Below are 18,803 nucleotides of genomic sequence, written 5' to 3'. Positions count from 1 at the left end.
GTAGTAGTAGTAGTAGTAGTAGTAGTAGTAGTAGTAGAAGTATAGTAGTAGTAGTAGTAGTAGTAGTAGTAGTAAGTATAGTAGTGTAGTAGTAGTAGTAGTTAGTAGAGTAGTAGTATGTAGTAGTAGTACAGTAGTAGTAGTAGTAGTAGTAGTAGTAGTAGTAGTAGTAGTAGTAGAAGTAGTAGAAGTAATAATAGTAGCAGCAGCATCACCACAACCATCATCATTATCAACATCACCATAATAAGCACATATATAATTTTTATTTCCTGCAGAGTTTCAGACCTCCAGTCCAGAGTATCCCAGCTCCGAAGTCATCTGTACAGCCAGCTGGTGCATCCCTTGTTGAGCCGGCCCCAAGTGGATAGATCTGTCATCACACCTCGACACCAAAGCCAGGTGACCTCGGAGAATCGTCTGTTGGAGACCAACCCAGCCTTCAGACATTTACAAGAGTGTCTGGAATGGGTGGACTCCAAGCAGGTCAGGACATTCAATTTTCTGTTTTAAATTAAATTAAATTAAATTTAATTAAATTAAATTTAATTAAATTAAATTAAATTAAATTAAATCAAATTAAATTAAATTGAATTAAATTGAGCTTTTATATAGCGCAATATCCACTAAAAGTGCTCAAAGCGCTTTACAAGGGGTCAACAGCAACACTTGATATGTAGGACGAGACATGACGCCTTTTAGGCGATATTAGCATTTTTTCCTGGACAGAGACAATGCTGTTAACGGCCAGGTACTCATTTTACACCTGAGTACGGTGAGAGAATGTGAGTAAAGAGCCTTTTCCAAGGACTCAACTATGCGCCGAGCGAAGCTCGATCCCTGGACCTTCCGATTCTTATTCATTTCCGTTGGTGGCACAGGTGATGTAATGGCTACTGCACTCACACTTACCAACCTGAAGGATGAGACTGGGACACAGATGTCACTAATCTTTTCATCCAGCGTTATGTAGGAAGCTGGGTCTTTTTAGAATGGGTAAAACTAAAGTTGACCTGGAAAGGATTTAATTTACCAACTCTTTCATTATTTAGAGTCGATATAAGTTTTTTTTTCAAAAAGGAATCTGCTTTACATAATGATTGAAGATTAAGGAAATTATCAATCTTTCTATCTTTCCACTGATCGTGGAAATATTTATCAAATGACTGATTTTAGATCTAGTCTAGATTTTTTAAAAACTTTCCCTGTATTTGTTTCCATAGTAAATTATTTGTTTTCCACGTTAATTTTGTGTATTGTTGTGCTGACGAAGAGTTTGTACCCGAAACGTCCATTGTCTGTTTTGTTCCTATACGAAGCCTCTCCATTTTCACTCTTTTGCTAGCATAGTAAATAAATACTTTTTGACCAATTACAAATGTTAACCCGTCTGTTATATTTTTGTCACCAGAGACTATTGGAGGAAGGCGAGTATGACAGTGACTTGAGTCGTGTAGAAGATCTATTGAAGACCCACAAGGGTGTTCACCAAGAAGTCCTAGCATTCCGATCTCGTATAGACCAGTGTATCAACAACAGAGTGAGTGCTCAGTGAATTTATTGCTTATCTTTCTATTTTTCCTTTATATCTTCATACCATTGTTGTTTACACAGTGCTTAAAAATTCCTCTTTGCAATTTGCAAGTAGTAAATAAAGAGGTCGTGTTGTTGTCAACAACACGACCTTCCACTTGTCAAGCAAGGAGAGACCATCAAACAAGTAAAGAAATTTAAATATTTAGGCACTATCATTATCCATGATGCACGTGACATAGAGGATATAAAACAAAGAATAGCAATAGCAAAATACGTGTTCCATAAAATGAGATCAGTTGTGTCAAACAACAACCTAAATTTGAAGACCAGAATGAAAGTAGTAGAAACATATGTTATAGGTACCCTTTTATACGGTTGTGAAACATGGATGCTTGACAAAGATTGTACGAGGAGGTTAGAGGCATTTGAGATGTGTATAGAAGAATGTTGAGGTTATCATGGATAGACAGGTGTATGAACGAGGAAGTGTTGGAGAAGGTGAGAGGGAAGAATACTGATCAATAACATCAGAAAGAGGCAGTTACGGTTTCTGGGACATGTGTGGAGAAGAGACGGAATAGAAAAGTTGATGATATCTGGGATGATCGAAGGAAAGAGAGCAAGAGGAAGACAAAGAATGACTTATCTAAATAACCTAAGAATGGCCAAATGTGACTTTAAAAGCAACACAGATTTCATGCGCACTGCAGAGGATAGTGATTCGTGGAGACAGCTGACGGGCAACGTGCTCAAGAGCACAAGACACGATGGATGATGATGAAATAAAGAGACCAAAGGAGCACTAGTTTGCTGCAACTACATATTATTTCATACTACATCACACATGTATTTTGGATAATCTAATGTGGATACAATTCACACATAACATGCACTATACTGTCCTACACATAGGGCATCCAGCACACAGGGTACACAACCACTCAAAACTTTTTCAATGACTAGCAAAACACTGTATGGCATGGGGCTGTGTTGCTGTTTCTTTCCTCTTTTGATGATTCTTTTTTTTTACTGTTACACGAGTGAAACAATAATTCAGATTTTTAGGGGTATGGTCTATTGTGTTTTCGTGATTAAATGATAAATGTGTGAGAAATATTATTTGCTTAATAAGGTTTTAAAATTTAACCATCAAACTTTAAAATATATAAAAAGGACAGCCTTTCATTTTCTCCCCAATGCTAGAATGATAGTTTTATTTGTTCCTGAGTGTATAGATGCTATATGAACATGTACAATTAATTATATTCATTTTTCATAATTGTTATTTTATTGCTTTCTGTGTTTCAGGCAAGTCTTTCGACAGAAGAACAAAAATTGTACACACAGAATCTATCCAAAGTAGAAGTAGCTTATTCCCTTCTTTCTGTAAGTTTTTATTGGGTTTAACACTTGTTTTTCAATAAAATTATAAACCTATTTTTTTTTTTTCACTTGATATTGAATGACCTGCAATTTTTACACTTAAACCTCTCCGTCAGATCTGAAGAGGTATGTATATATGAAGACTTAAAAAATATATTGGCTTCTGAATAAGCCTCACTGTTGTTACTTTAACATAGCCATATTTGTAAGTTCATACACTGGAGATTTTCTAATATATATGGAGGTTAACCATTATAATGTTGATATTTGAACCCAGAAGATTCGACACTAAGCATATCGGGTCATTACAATCATGCCTAGAAAACATGTTTTTTCAATGAGCTTTCCAAATTATCCAGATCAATATGTTCTCAGAAAACCCCAAAGTTGCCCTTTCAATTTTTTGCAGAGAAAATATAATTTTCAATTAACACTGAAGGGAACTTTACCAAAATTTCTCATAACGACTTACAAAGCTTTTACACTTAACCAACCATGATTCAGTTAGATATGTCTTTGAAAAACAAACGTTAAAATGTTTAAAAACCAAACTGTTCAATTTTTCTTTTTTATAGAAAACATCAGCACGACGATTACGATGTCTGGAGAGCCTGAGTGACTTTTTGCATGCAGCCACCATGGAACTGGTGTGGCTGGGTGAGAAAGAGGACATGGAACTCTCCAGGGATTGGGGTTCGAAAGACATCAGTCTGGTAGAATGTGATGAACAACACAAGGTATGGAACAACTCAACCTTGGCGCCGTTTTGTCCCTTGTGTCTATTGTCTTATTTCTAGAATTGGATGATGTGTATAGGTTCAGTGATTTAATGCTTATTCATGAATTTACGTATTTTTATAGAATGATATGCATTGGTTTGATGACAAAATGCTTTCATCCAGTGTTTTTGATACACAATTGTTGAATTTGTCACTTCGGATGCATCAGTATCTGTATGGATCTGGATCTCCTTTATTACCTGCCTCTTGCCTTCATGTCCTTATTAGTTGTGTAATCGGCATGCTGTAATTGATATTGGTCTTTTGGTGTTTCAGTTTGACTCTTTTGTGCGGCTATGTGGCCTAGTAGTATGACACTCGCTTTCGGATCGGAAGGTCCTGGGTTCGAGCCTCGCGCTCGGCGCATAGTTGAGTCCTTGGAAAAGGCTCTTCACTCACTTTCTCTCACCGTACTCAGGTATAAAATGAGTACCTGGCCGTTAACAGCATTGTCTTTGTCTGAAAAATTGTAATATCGCCTAACAGGCGGCATGTCCCGTCCTTCATGTTAAAATGTTGCTGTTGACCAGGGACCCCTTGCAAAGCGCTTTGAGCACATTAAGTGGATATCGCGCTATATAAAAGCTCTATTTTTCATAAATGATCAATTTTCTATATATTATCCCTGGGTATTGATTTTTTTATTTTTTTTATCATCGTTTCAGTCCTTGGTTCGTCAAATGGAGGCCAGGGAAGGCCAGTTCAATGCAGTACAAGAAAAAGGAGGGGCAATGATTCTTGACAGGCATCCGTTGTCTCGAACTGTAGAGGTGAGGCCTAGTCCAGACTGCACTAATATTAGATTATAAAGATTTAACATACTCAGATCTATGAACAAGCAGGATTTAACAAGGAAAATATATTTCCCGTCCCTCCCCACTTTTTAAAACTATAGTTTTATTACTAATAATCAACATTAGTGACAAATTGCTCTTACAATAAGCGGGTGGTTGGATGGGAGCATCACCCTTGAATCATATACCTATGATGTTTGCATGGGTGTACAATCCGATAGTGATGTCGTTTCTTCTTCTCTTTACTAGCCTATCCTGCTTCTTTAGTTTGTGATTGTATTTTTGACAGGGGATATTTTTTTTTTCTGTAAATCTTCTGCCTGTTTGTTCTTGGTTATTTATAATTTAGCTTATGATATCTTTAGGTTATGATTTTGATTTACATTTGTACTATTTTTGTTAGATTGCTTGTTTTTTTGTTTCAGCGGTCTCTCATATAACCTCAATTGTGTTGGAAGAGACCTAAAGCAACAAACAAACAAAAAAGCTCTTACAATAAACCGTGATCGTACCCTCGGCCTTGAGGGTCTTGTTGAAAAAGGCACTCTCACTCTATATGGACTGTGTTTTTATCACCTCTATTATACTGAGATACGGGAATATCACCAAAAAAAGGATATTGTAAATGATTTTTATCAAATATATTTTAGTCCTAAGAATGTTCCTTTCCTTTCCTCTAGGCATATATGTCAAGTCTTCAGTCCCAGTGGTCCTGGCTGATGCATCTATCCTGGTGCCTGGAGGCCCACATCAAGCACAGCGTGGACCACAACAAGTTCTTTGAAGAGGCCCAGCACTGCCAGCAGTGGATGGCTCGACACTCCGAGCTTCTCCACAATCGGTTCTCTTCTGACAACATTCCTATAGACCAAGCACAAGTTCTGCTGGCAGATTTACAGGTATGCTGTTGTATTCCGAAAAAAAAAACACATTAAAAAATTTTGTCCAGAAAACTCACCCTTTAAATATAGATCAATTAAAATGACCCTCATCTTGTCAAAAACTATCAAAAAGTCTTTTCATGCTGGGGATTATTTTCATAAAGGGTTATTTTCATAATTGTCGCTATTTTTAGGATTTTTAAAAGAAATTGTCTTTCCCTTTTTTCTTCTTTTTCTTAAAATTACAACATCCTCTTTTCATTCTTTTGATTCTTTTACTTTTATTTTGACTAAAAAAATTGAGATTTTTAGGGGAAAGGGCTGGTATCCCTTTGTTTAAGGCCCACAGAATCTCTCATCGACACAAATGACCCAGGACGTGACAATCCTCTGTTTATGAAATATGGCCCTTTAAGCAGAAAGAATAACTGAAATAGATAACTGCTAGCTAGGAAACAGTAGGTGGCAGGGAATGGGCGACCGTTAATCATGAAAGAGACTGTGGGAAAGACAGAATGAAGGCTACTTGACTAAACCCTATAAAAATTAATTATATGAGGAACATGCATCTGCAGCTCAACTCCTGATGTTATGCAGCTGACAAGGAATACAGGTTAGGGTGGGAAGACAGACCAGAGACTCCCCCAGCATGCCATGACTAAAAAGTGGTGTGAAAACCAATCCCATGTAATTTTCGTCCTGTCATCTTTCTTTGACGAGATGTTGATTGGCCTCAAAGAGTGGCATCAGACTTTCTAAAAGATATAATCAATTTAATTCATGTTTCTCTTTCGTCTTCCTCATCTTTCCAGGACCTTCAATCCCAAATACGTGAATACGACCGCCGTGTTTCGTCCCTGGTTGTACAGAGTCACGACATTCTCCCTCTCAAACTCCGATCTCAGTCCCTCAGCACCCCCATGAAGGTTCGAACCCTCTGTCCTTACCACCAGGATATTTCTCTCCAACGAGGAGAGGAATGTTTCCTGGTAGGCAAGTCACAGAGACTCAAATGGAAGGTAAGAAATCGCTTGAAATCTTACCAAGTCTTTTATTTTTCCAACATTATTTATACTTTAATTATTAAATTATAAAGTTTTTCTGACATAAAACAGAGAGGGCAATATTGAGATAGAAGACTTGTTTGGGAAGATTGATTGAAAAAGAAGCAAAAGTAGGCACTGGATTATGCCAAAAGTGAAAACGGTGAAATTTAAGGTTTATATTGTTTTAAAAACTACATTCCTTATTCTCAATGATGTGCAACAATCCAAGTAAAATTTAATAATTCAGACTTTAAATTTAAATGTAATGCTATTTTTATTTTGTTCACTGTAAATGACATTCCAAACGTATTGATTGTTGAATGATGATTCCAGGTGAAAACCCTGACAGGCATGGAGGCCACTGTACCATCCGTTGTCTTCTTGATTCCTCCCCCAAATCAGGACGCAATAGATTTGGCTAACAGGTATTGATGAAGTTTATTATTGATTCGATGTTAAAGTATTAATTAATGTTAAGGATAATATTTTTTTTGTATGTGTGTGTGTGTGTGTGTGTGTGTGTGATAGCCATAGTCTGCTTATTACCAAAGAAATATGTCACAGAATTAGGCAATGATCACCAAAACAAATAAACATAATAAAAAAAAAAATTGTATTTATTCATCCCAAAGGGGAAAAACTGTCTTCAGGGAGAGACTACAATATCCCAGGCATCAGCCGCAGTGCAGCACTGCAAAATGAGCTAGAGTGGGGTGACTTGCTCAAGGCGACACAGCGTACCAAGGTAGTCAAACTCAGTAACTTTCGAGTATGAATCAAAGACCATACCTCTGTACCACGCTGCCCCATGAAAAGAGACCTTGATCGAACATATACAACTAGGTAGCTGTAATCTGTAACCAATTTTGTACCTCTTTTTACTCTAATCCACGCATGTGTTGCTAATTTCAATTGTTTCACACCAAATCAATGTACATATTTCAACCTTTGGTTTTTTTTTTTATCAGATTAAAAATCCAGCATGATCGCCTGTCAACTCAATGGAAAAACCAGCAAAGACACGTCAGAATGGCTGCTGTCTTTGCCGCAACTAAACAGATCAAAGGATGGGATCTCAAACAGGTAACTCTCCAACACTTGATTCTCTTTTTCTGTCTTTCTCTTCAGATCTGAAAAATTAAAAATTTGGGAGTGGCGAGTTGGAATATTATTTATAATACCGTGCTCGCAAAGTTTATATGAGAAAAATTATTTGCTGATTTTCATTGATGACTTTGACTTCAATAATTTCAGATAGATTACGATCTGGAGAAAAAAAAAAGAAGAAAAATCATCTCAAAATCAATTTTGCCAAATTGAGCACAGTTGATATTTAAAAAATAATTTGAAATGATCTTTGTCCTCATAAGGTTTGAATATACATGTATCATCCCTATAAGGTGAAAGTATGACTACCAAAATCTAGATGTACCTAAATGAACCACTAAAATGTATAGTCATTTGTACTCCCTTTATTTTACTGTACATAATAATAATAACAATAATAATAATAATAATAATAATAATAATAATAATAATAATAATAATAATAATAATAAGGAGAAGAAGAATAAGAATAAGAAGAAGAATGAAATTTATTTATATTGCGCCCAATCCTCTATACAAATAAGCTCTAGGTGCATAACAATAACATCAATCCATTCAAATTTCTTACATGAAAGTATAAGCACTGTTTTTGTCTGAAATTTTTTTTGTTCTTAAATGTCTGGAAACATTGCTAGAAAAAGTTGCTTGTTTGATAATCCAGTTTTATTTTATGTTTAATCTTCATCGTCTTTAGTTCATGGCCATGGACCCAGCTCAAAGAGAGGCTGTGTGGCACGCCCTCAAGGAGGACGGTGACAAGCTGATAGCCGAGTGCGGGACATCGGACAGGGACATGAGAAAACTGGCTGAAGAACTTAAACAGTGTGGACAGATCTATAAAGACTTGAGTGACAGAGCCACTGCCAAAGGTATATTATATGTATATTTATGTGATTGTAGTTTGTTGCGGCGTTGCTGACAAAGTAAGGTACTTATAATGTACGATGACACTTGATAAAGTAATTAATGTGGTAATATGGAAGCTTGGAATTATAGCTTTGTGGAAGTGCGCTATATAAATGTGTATTTTAGACCTATGATACTTACTGTTGAAATAATGTTTATATCATGTTATATCATTTTGTCATTATATATATATATATATATATATATATATATATATAGAAATATAGAGAGAGAGAGAGAGAGAGAGAGAGAGAGAGAGAGAGAGAGAGAGAGAGAGAGAGAGAGAGAGAGAGAGAGAGAGAGAGGTTTGATATAGTGAATTAAAATGATGTTTGGAATGACGTCAACATTAATGTACAAATTGTGCACAAGTGTCCTTTGAAATGTTTCTATTGCTTTGGGGATACCCAAAGATAATATACATACAAAGGTACCCTGCCCAGGAATCAATATTGTTCAAGAGTGTTGTAAAAAGCATCAATTAAAAAATATTTAACAAAGTTTTCTCATATATTCACTGATATTCAACATGTCTCAAACAGAAACGAAGAAAGTTAGCACTGCCCAGATCTTCCTACAGAGAGTTGAGGCTGTCAGTAGAGAGGTATCCAACAACGACCAGCAATTATCTGCCCTTGTCCACCGGCCCATCCCTCAGAACAATCTAGCCGTCCAAGAATCATTCCGATCTTACAGAGTAAGTTTTAGAAAAAAATTTATAAAAGATGATAGATTAGAATTATAAAATAAAAGAAATAGCCATTTAATGATGAGACTGAAATTCTTTCAACTCATACTTTTTGCTAATATTTATTCAGGTAAAATTGTTGGAGATCTAATTATGTCCGGCTATGTGGTCTTGTGGTTATGACACTCGCTTTCGGATCGGAATGTTGTGGGATCGAGCCTCGAGTCCTTGGAAAAGGCTCTTTACTCACATTCCCTCACCTTACTCAGGTGTAAAATGAGTACTTGGTTGTTAACAGTGTTGTCTTTGTCCGAAAAATTGTAACATTGTCTAGCACACGTCCTACATGTTAAATGTTGCTGTTGACCAGGGACCCCTTGTAAAGCGCTTTGAGCACATATAGTGGATATTTTGGTATATAAAAGCTCAATTTTTATTTTATTTTCATCGAATAAGCAGTGATAATTACAAGGCTGTTACTACTGTCTTACTTAAGAGGTTGGACATGATTTCCAGTCTGGCTAAAATGGAACTCTAGCTTACAATTGTTGGGAACCCTATAGTTAAATGTCAATGGTAGAGCCTCATTAGCAAAGGGATTGCTATTGGTCCTGAGTGCAGTAAAAAGTTTTCCACCTGACACCCACCCCAATATTCATTCAGCAGAGGTTGCTGGGTCTGTTGGAACTGGTGAGAAGTAGTTTACAATAGACTAATTTCCTATAAAAAGGGTAGCAAGCAATTGCTACTGTCCTTTATGCGTTACATAGATTGTGATAAATTCTATGCTACATGGGCTTTGCGGCTGTTAAGAATTACATAATGTTTCTCTAAAGGACATGGCAAGATGAGAGAAAAAAATGAATGATCAAGAATGTTATTAAATCTATATATAAAGAGTTAGAGAGTGAGGTGTAATGGCTGAAAGTTTGTGTATATATCGATCCCGATTTATATTTCTTATTATCCCAGGAATTCCAACTCAAGTTTGAGAAGACAGAAGGAGAAGTACGAAATCTCCGAGTTGAAGCCAAGGAACTCCATCCCCCCAACCCGAGTGCCGAGGCCAAACTCAACTTAGTGGTGGAGAAATGTGATCAAATGAAAGTTATTTCTCATGTTTACGTCGACAGGTGAGAATTTTCTTATTCATATATATTTTTTAATGGGGTAAGTGGCATTGGAAATTTGTTGTCATTGAAGAGCTGAAATTTAAATTGACGTATCAAAGTATAAAATTCTAAAAAAGTATTTCAATTCCTTTGTTCACCATACACATAGAGTATGTTGAGACATGTGAGAGAAAAAATAAGACATTTATTGCTATTTAATAAGGTATTCATCTATTTGATAAAGATAAATCAATTCTATGTTTTGATGGTTTTGGATCAATTAATAGATGGATTGTACTTGCACTGTCAGGGGGTCCTGGTAGCTCAGTTGGTAGAGCACTCGCTTCACAATCAAAGGGACAGAGATTGATCCTGGGTGCAGTTGAGATTAATTTCTGACCCCCCACCCCCCACCCCCCCCCCTTCCACCCAACAGTGATTGTGTAGCTGGGTCTGTTAGATCTGATGGAAAGTACTTTGCGATAAACTAGTGTCCTATCCAAAGGGTATCAAGCAATTGCTATTGTCCGTTTCACACTATAGAATCTGGGATAAACTTCGGCCCCAAGGGCCTAATGCCTCTGAAGGACTCCTACTTGTACTGTCAACATTCTTCTGTGTTGTATTGTTTTTTTAATCAAGTTGGATGTGAGTGAATATGTTTTTTGTTCTTAATTATCTCACTGAGTAATACTCTTTTTGCCAGTTTAATATCACATCATCTGGGTTAGACTATGGGTTGTCTTAGGCTTGACATAGGAATGAATTGTTGTCAGAATCTATTTCTATAAATTATTCCTATATGTCAAATTTTCTCTTAAGATTTATGAGTTCTGAAATCTAAATCTAACTTCCTTATGTAGTGTATCTTCTTGTTAGGCGCTTATATGTTACTTAGGTAATCAAATAGTTTTTTCTTTATGTAGGTTGAAGGGCTGTGAAGTGGTCATCTCAGGAGTCAATGACCTCAAACAGTTGGTCAGTGAATTTGAAACATCTCTGGCCTCTCATGACAATATGACCTCCAATCTGGCAGAAATCCGATCAGTCAAGTCTGACCTTGTTGTAAGTTGCTCATTCATTCATTCATTCATTCATTCATTCATTCATTCATTCATTCATTCATGTATTCATCGCTGCATTACTGGGTGGGGATCCTGACCTCCCATAGTGGGCAGGGAGGTACATGCTGTGTCTTCTATCCCCTCATACCCGTTTTCCAATGTTTCCTGTCATTGTCTTGGAATGAGATTACTTAGTTTTGTCCTGACCCTTGCCGGAGTTCCATGGCTGGGAGGGAAACAGTCGAATGTATGGTTTTGGGAGATGATATTTTTTTCATTGTAAATCATCTCTCTGTTATGCACTGTATTATGTTTAGTTTACATATTATATTATATGATTTGTGGACATTTGAGTGTATTCCTCTTAGTGGGGACCTGTGCTTGTGTCTGGATGAGACTGTTAGGTGACCTCAAACTAAGTACTTTGATGGTGTGCTCTTGGAATCTACATCTGTTCCCTGTTTGAACCAATTCCCCTTTGTCTCACCTTTTCTTTTGTGCTTTAATTGTAATTCTAGAACTTTTTACTATTCCATTTTCTTCCTTTTTACTGGCGCTGATATTCGCTGCATTCATTTATTCATTCATTCATTTATTCATTTGCGCATTCATTCATTCATTCATTCATATTTTTTTTACACATCTCCAAGAAATGTTATTCATTACTATTATCACTTAGTAGTATCGTCAAGTCAACAATAATTATATTGGTGATAAAATCCTTCAGAGTTTTTATGGCGTGTTGTGTCAGGGTTTTCAATAAATCTGAATTTCATAGCGTGAAGAAAAAAATGACAACTCCACACTCTTGATAGAATGCAAATTTATCACAGATTAACAACTCCATTGATTTATCAATATTCTTATATTATGTAACACACTTCTCTCAATAACAGTATTGTGTCAAGATAAATTAGGTGCTGGAAATGGAATTTATTACCTAAAATATGACACTTGGGGTTAATTTCTAATCATCGTGGAGAAGAATAAATACAATGTCTTTCATTGTAATAAAAAAAAACAAACTACCACTCAAGTTCATATTTCTTATAATTTTAATTCTAAATTAATTTTTCCAGGTCTAATTCATCCCGACACAATACCAATTTGTGTGGCTATGTGGTCTTGTGGTATGACACTCACTTTCAGATCAGAAGGCCCTGGGTTCGCGCCTCGCCTTGACGCATAGTTGAATCTTTGGAAAAGGCTCTTTACTCACATTCTCTCACCGTACTCCGGTGTAAAATGAGAACCTGGTCTTTAACAGCTTTGTCTCTGTTCGAAAAAAATTGTAATATCGCCTAACAGGCATCATTTCTCGTTCTACATGTTACGTGTTGCTGATGACTAGGGACCCTTTGTAAAAGCGGTTTGAGCATGTTTAGTGGATATTACGCAATATAAAAAGCTCAATTTCAGTTTGAGATGTTGGGTCAGTTATTCATTTATTCCTACATCTCATTCTCCATCAGAGTTTACAGGACTCCCTCCAGCAACACCAGCCCAAGCTGGATCACATCAAAGAAGACGTCCAGACTCTAAGAGGTCTCGTTGAGAGGAGTCGTCAGGGTACCAAACAACACCATGACGTGGAGGCTGTGGAGAAGGAAGTCAATGACCTGGGTGTCCGATGGGACCAGATTTGTGTACAAGTGGTCGAAAGGTAGGATTGGAATTGTTAGATGGATATACTTGCTTACTTACTTAAATACTTACTTACTTACTTATTTACTTACTTACTCACTTACTTACTTACTTACTTACTTACTTACTTTTTTTTACTATCCAATTTTCTTCCTTTTTACTGGCAATGTATTGCAAGAGGCTTGAACCTTAAAAACAAACAATTACAACTAGTCATCTCATTCACAAATCATTCAGAAACTGAGAGACTTATACCAAAAGTGTAACAGAAGTAGCTTTTTGAAATGTTGCATTGTAAAGCTCATCGGGCATTGTGAATCAAATCATATTTAATCATCACATTGCCTTGGGATAATGATTGATATGGTAGCGTAAAGGCCCGGGCTGGACTCACATTTCTTGGTATTGAGAAATTACCGGTAATGGCAGCTTAGGATCGCCATTACTTTTACCGATAACGGTACTGGGAATTCCCAATATTACTTAGGATTTCAACTGGCAGATTTATGAAAAATGCTGGTACCGAGAGCGAGTGTTGGTAATGATACCGAGACATCTTTTCTCCTCTGTTTCTCTATTTCTCTTGTAGTATATACTTTACCAATACTCACCTTCTCAGTCTTGAGAAATTACCAGCAAAGTCAGTACTGCTATTACCGGTACTCCGATCGGCACTGGTAGCACGGTGCATATCTCCTTAATCGGTGATGGAATATGCTTATATTGTAGCATCAATGGAATACTCTTCAACAGTCGTAACGTCACTTCCTTCCTAATGACGCATGGTAACTTAGTAACACTGGCTCTAAACTATCGGATCAATGGTGGACGCCCGTATGAAATAGTTCCCTGGCGAGCATAAAAGCATATCCAGAGGAAAAAAAACTCATAAATTTGATCATGTTTTGACTTTTACACATGCTGATCACAAGGCATATGAAAAGTTCTAGCCAGCATGAAGAATAAAAAGTAATGATTTTCTTTGTTTAGAACCAAGATGGCCACCCTTGCCGGGCGGCGTGACATCAGACTACTGAAACCAATTATGATCCGATCTCACCTTAGAGGTATTCCTTTATTTAATTTATAAAAATGTTTTTGATCTTGGCAAAGTAATCCTGCAATTCTGGCGATGGCTATTTATTTCTTTCAACAGGTTACGCAGTGTCAGCTCGTGCCAAGATTTGCTATCCTTGTACCACAATGGATTGGCTGCCGAGCAAGACTGGAGTAAGCAAATGGATAAGAGGATTGCCTCACAACCTGCTTTGAATGGAGACGAGGTGGATGCCAGGTTGCAGCTGGAACCCACCATGGTAAGGGTGACAGCGAGATGATACCTCACAGGTCTTTTAAAAAAATTAGTATGATACCTGTTTATTGCAAATTTGGTCATTTGTAGGGCATCATCATCATTATTATTGTATTTGTTTTTAATATTATCACCTTCTTTGTGGACATCATCACCATAACTATCATCATCATTATCATCTTCATCAAATCGTCATCATCAAGCTTTTTGTTCTTTTACTTCTATGTCATTATATTTTCTTTTTATTATTATTTACTTAATTATTTTAAATAATCCATTAATATATGGCAATGCCTAGTGTAAATTTCCTAAAATAGATAAAGTTCATCTTATCTTTACTTATCTTATCTTATCATCATCAACCATCACCATCATCATCATCATCATCATCATCATCATCATCATCATCATCATCATCATCATCATGTATATAATGACTATTATAACAACCCAGGCAATATTCAATGGTTTGGGAGAGAGACGGCATCAAATAGAAGCAGTCAACCGACATGGAGGCCAATACATCCGGGAAGCCAAGGTAAGTCTTCATTGGTTGGTTGTCCTTACTTCTGCTTCCCCCTCCCCCCCCCCCCCCCCCCCCCCTGCTCATGTTGCCTTGTGTTGACATCCAAAATTCTTTTTGGTATCGATTACTTTACACTGAACTGTTATGCTTTGTATTCAAAGTTTTTCTTTAATGTTTTAGATGAATTGTTATTCAAAGAACCAGAACATATTTTGCTTGTGTTTGAACCTAAATATATGAAGAAGAAGAATTTGAATAAAATAGTTATTAATTGAATAGATAGTTGTTCAATGAGAGAAAAATATGATGTGTGTGTGTGTATGGATATCATAATAAGGTTGTGGCACCTGTTCTTTTTCATTAATTCCTTTCGACAGCATGGGATATGATGATAATATAGATTTTATAGTTTATAAGCTGTTACAGGGAACTACTTTTTACTGTATATATGTATTCAAAATTATAGTTTCATATCGTCACAGTGAAACTTTGATATATCAATCAGGAATCACAATTATAATTTAATATGCCAGATTTTTATAATTTATTCACGCCATAAAAATACAAAACAAGCCTTGTAAAACAATGTCCATCAATGCGCTATATGAGCCACGAAGAAGGATAAATAATTATAATGTCACCATGACTATACATTTACAGTCAGACATAAATCTCACCAGATACCATGTGGGTTTTTTAGGTAACAGTATGATATAGATCAACTCCATTGCATATGACATGAATAAAAATCCAACAAATTGGAGGGTTTCTTTTTCACATTCGTGTAGAAATGAGAAAATTAAACAATCTGAAAATCAAACTGAAAATCAAAGTGCCTGGTATATCTCATAGATAGAGAAAAAGGGAAACCGATCACATGATAAATGAGATGCATGTTTTAATGGAAATTCATTCAATTATGAGTATATTAACGTAATTATGTGTGCTGAGTATATTAATGTAGGTTTTTTTTTTAAAGGCTCTACTTCTAACATATTTGAACTCACATTTTGGTGTGTATATTTATTTACATGGTAGTAGTAGCTGTAACAGTTTGTAAAAAAATAATTTGGATATGGCATAAAGATTTGAATACGATTTTAAAACATTGGTTGTACCATCCCCTCTAATCTCCTGTTACCCAATATGTAATAAAACTGATTGACTGTGACTATGTTTTGTATGGATTCCTTTAATTTGTTTACAGCGAGACTTATTTTTTAAATAGGTTGTAATTTCTTCCACTATCCAACTTGTTATAACTGGAAGCTTAATTCTGTTCACCAATATATCAAGTGAGCAGAACAGTGATGTGACTTTGGGTTTAACGAAGTTTGATCACGTCAATGTCATGATTTTGTGATGAAAAGGCATAACTAGAAGCTTAACTGTTTTCAACAATGTATTAAGTGAGCAGAACAACGATATGACTTTTGACTTAAATGAAGTAAGATCACATTGATGTAGCTGCTTTTGGGGATGAAAAAATTGACATAATGTCGTATTGGATTGAAACCAAACCCTGTCGATAAAGGGTTAAATTGATTTTAGCATTCCTAATTTTGAATGGGTAAACAATAATATTAATGATAATTGAATGGAAGAGTCTAATAGATGTAATTGTTTATGACATGCTGTTGTTATCTTACACAAACCTCTCTTTGGTTTTGCTTGTAGTTAAAGAGCTCAATTCCAGTTTTGTTTTTGTTATTTCTTCATTTCACAATGATGGAAATTTGCCAAATTGATTACCTTATTGCTGCTGACTGATTTAACTTGTTTTTTGTTTTTATTTTATTTTCTGCAATTTTAGACAATTTAGTTGCTGCTGCTGTTGTGAATATTTACAACATGGGTCAGAATCCTATTTATTTGAAAATGCTCTTTTATATATATGCAATATCGTTTGGCAACAGATTTTTAAAAAAAATCTGATATACTTATATATCAATGATGCCTGCATTTAACTAAATATGTCATTAAGGTGTTTCTTTACTATCTCTGCTGTTAATCACGTTCAATGTTTATTTTATTCACAATACTCAATATGATTTCTTCCAGTTGAAAGAAATACAAATGTATAAATACAATACCTCATAATGCTTCTGCCTTTATCCTTGATAACAGCCTTTGATTAAATTTTGAATTTCGAATTGAAAAACTACCCATGACCCATGGGCCATCTTGCTTCTTTTCTTCAACCAAGAACAAAATGGCAGCCAATGAAGACAAGAAAAGAAAAGAAAAAAAAATATATCAGATACTGAAACTGCATTTTGATAAAAGCTTGTTTTCTTTTCATGCAGAATTTTCCTATGTTGCATCTTAGCCTTTTACTGCGAGTGTTGAGCAAACCGCTTTCTCCCACAATGCATTGCGCCCAGCCGTTCCCCATCTGCACGAGTATCCCCCTGTTTCATTTTTGTTGAATGCTTCTGATCCTTACCCCCATCTAATATTTTGTCGCCGCTCTCTTTCTCCTCCAGTTGATTAATTATTATTTTGAAATCATTCATTCTATTTTGTTGCTGCACTGCTTCCGTGTTTCCCCCCATTGTTTTGATATCGTTTTTGGTCCATGACTGCACGTTTCTGCACGGCAAAAAAAAAAAAAACGATATTGACTGTTGAGTAAGTATTGAATTCTGGGAATTTTCAACACTAGATTAATGGCCTAGAAAATGGATTTCTTTACATGTATCGTATTGTAAACAATATTGCAAGTTTCGAAAGCTTTTTTATTATTACTATCTATCTTATTATCCGATAGACATATGAAGATTATAAAGAATTTACTGGATTGGATGAATTAAAGATCTGATTCCATTTTTGTGGCCATTGTCTAGAAATTGAATTAATCTTATATAGAAGTTATTTATTATGGATTAAATTTAAAAAGGGGAGGGGGGAAAAGCAATTTAATTTCTGCCATATCGCATATATTTAATTTCAAGCTTTATTAACAATCAACTTGCTAAACTTCATAATCCTTGTCATATAACATTTTAAAGACATTGAAACTTTTAAGATTTCTGTATGATGAATAAAATATTGTAAGTTTGAATCATCTCATTACCTATAATACTGCCCTGCAATACAGAAAACATTTTTTTTTGGCCCCAAAAGGCAGTTTTTGTTGGTTTTTTTATTTTTTTTTTATCAGCAGATAAAGTTGACCAGGAACCTATCCACACAAAAAAAAACAACTTAAATCGAATAGTGTTTAAAAAGATTTGATGAAAGTCAGATTTAACTCTCTCTCCTTACCGACCTTTTTCAGGATTTTTCCAAAATATCATAGCTATTCAAGACAAAAATTGATTTCTTAATACTTTAATCAGAAATAAAGGGGACTGTACATAATGTTGTACAGAAAAACAAGCTTTACAAAACAGCATCAAGTTCTAATGGCTATAACAAAGATTTTTCTCCAAATTTTGTGATTTACAAAGTAAATCTGAAAAAGAAAAATGTTCATTAAATCGTAACGAATGTAACGATTTTCCCGAAGTTGGTAAGGAGAGGTTAAAACGCATTGACAAGTAACGGGTCATCTTAAATCTATTGATACGTTATTTAAAAATTGAAAAGAAAGAAGTGTGTTTTGCTATTGTAGAGCAGAATATTTCCTCTGAACTTTACATAGCTGCTGTGCATGATATCATCTTCTCCCCTTCAATTTCCCTCCTTTAAGTCTCATTGTGAATCAACTGTTCCCTCCCCACCCCCATCCATCCATCCACCCATCCCTCCTACTCCATTCTAATTCATCATTTTACCATTCACTTTGTCAAATCCTTTAGGTACTTTGTCAGCCAAAAAAAAAAAAAGAAGAAAAAAAAGAAAGCGATAATAATATTAATCTTTGCACAATTTTAGTAATCACATCTTTAGGACTGCAATAATGTGAATTATTTTTACAATGGTGTTATTTTTCAACCGCTCACAATGTGTGCATAACTATAAAGTCTTTGTCTTTAAAATGGTTTTTCATAACTTACTAAATTTGGTTGTATTTAAGTTTT

General features: G+C 35.5%; 1 protein-coding gene across 1 annotated transcript in view; it reads left to right on the top strand.

The window, feature by feature from the left end:
- The window catches only part of LOC144963381 (dystonin-like), a 281,117-nt gene that overhangs the window by 155,436 nt on the left and 106,878 nt on the right, over positions 1–18,803 (top strand). Inside the window, exons 15-30 of the mRNA XM_078897353.1 lie at positions 279–486; positions 1,412–1,540; positions 2,845–2,922; positions 3,495–3,656; positions 4,364–4,468; positions 5,173–5,391; positions 6,186–6,392; positions 6,753–6,844; positions 7,388–7,502; positions 8,221–8,395; positions 8,975–9,129; positions 10,093–10,253; positions 11,159–11,297; positions 12,769–12,959; positions 14,097–14,256; positions 14,707–14,790. Of these exons, the coding sequence (XP_078753479.1) occupies positions 279–486; positions 1,412–1,540; positions 2,845–2,922; positions 3,495–3,656; positions 4,364–4,468; positions 5,173–5,391; positions 6,186–6,392; positions 6,753–6,844; positions 7,388–7,502; positions 8,221–8,395; positions 8,975–9,129; positions 10,093–10,253; positions 11,159–11,297; positions 12,769–12,959; positions 14,097–14,256; positions 14,707–14,790 (2,380 nt within the window). The remainder of the gene's footprint in view (positions 1–278; positions 487–1,411; positions 1,541–2,844; positions 2,923–3,494; positions 3,657–4,363; positions 4,469–5,172; positions 5,392–6,185; positions 6,393–6,752; positions 6,845–7,387; positions 7,503–8,220; positions 8,396–8,974; positions 9,130–10,092; positions 10,254–11,158; positions 11,298–12,768; positions 12,960–14,096; positions 14,257–14,706; positions 14,791–18,803) is intronic.

This window comes from Berghia stephanieae, chromosome 1, assembly GCF_034508935.2.
Source record: "Berghia stephanieae isolate SIO BIC M18660-M18661 chromosome 1, UCSD_Bste_1.3, whole genome shotgun sequence".
Classification (NCBI taxonomy): Eukaryota; Metazoa; Mollusca; class Gastropoda; order Nudibranchia; family Aeolidiidae; genus Berghia; species Berghia stephanieae.
The sequence above is the reverse complement of the archived record's forward strand: the minus strand, read 5'-3'. Positions and strand labels throughout refer to the sequence as shown.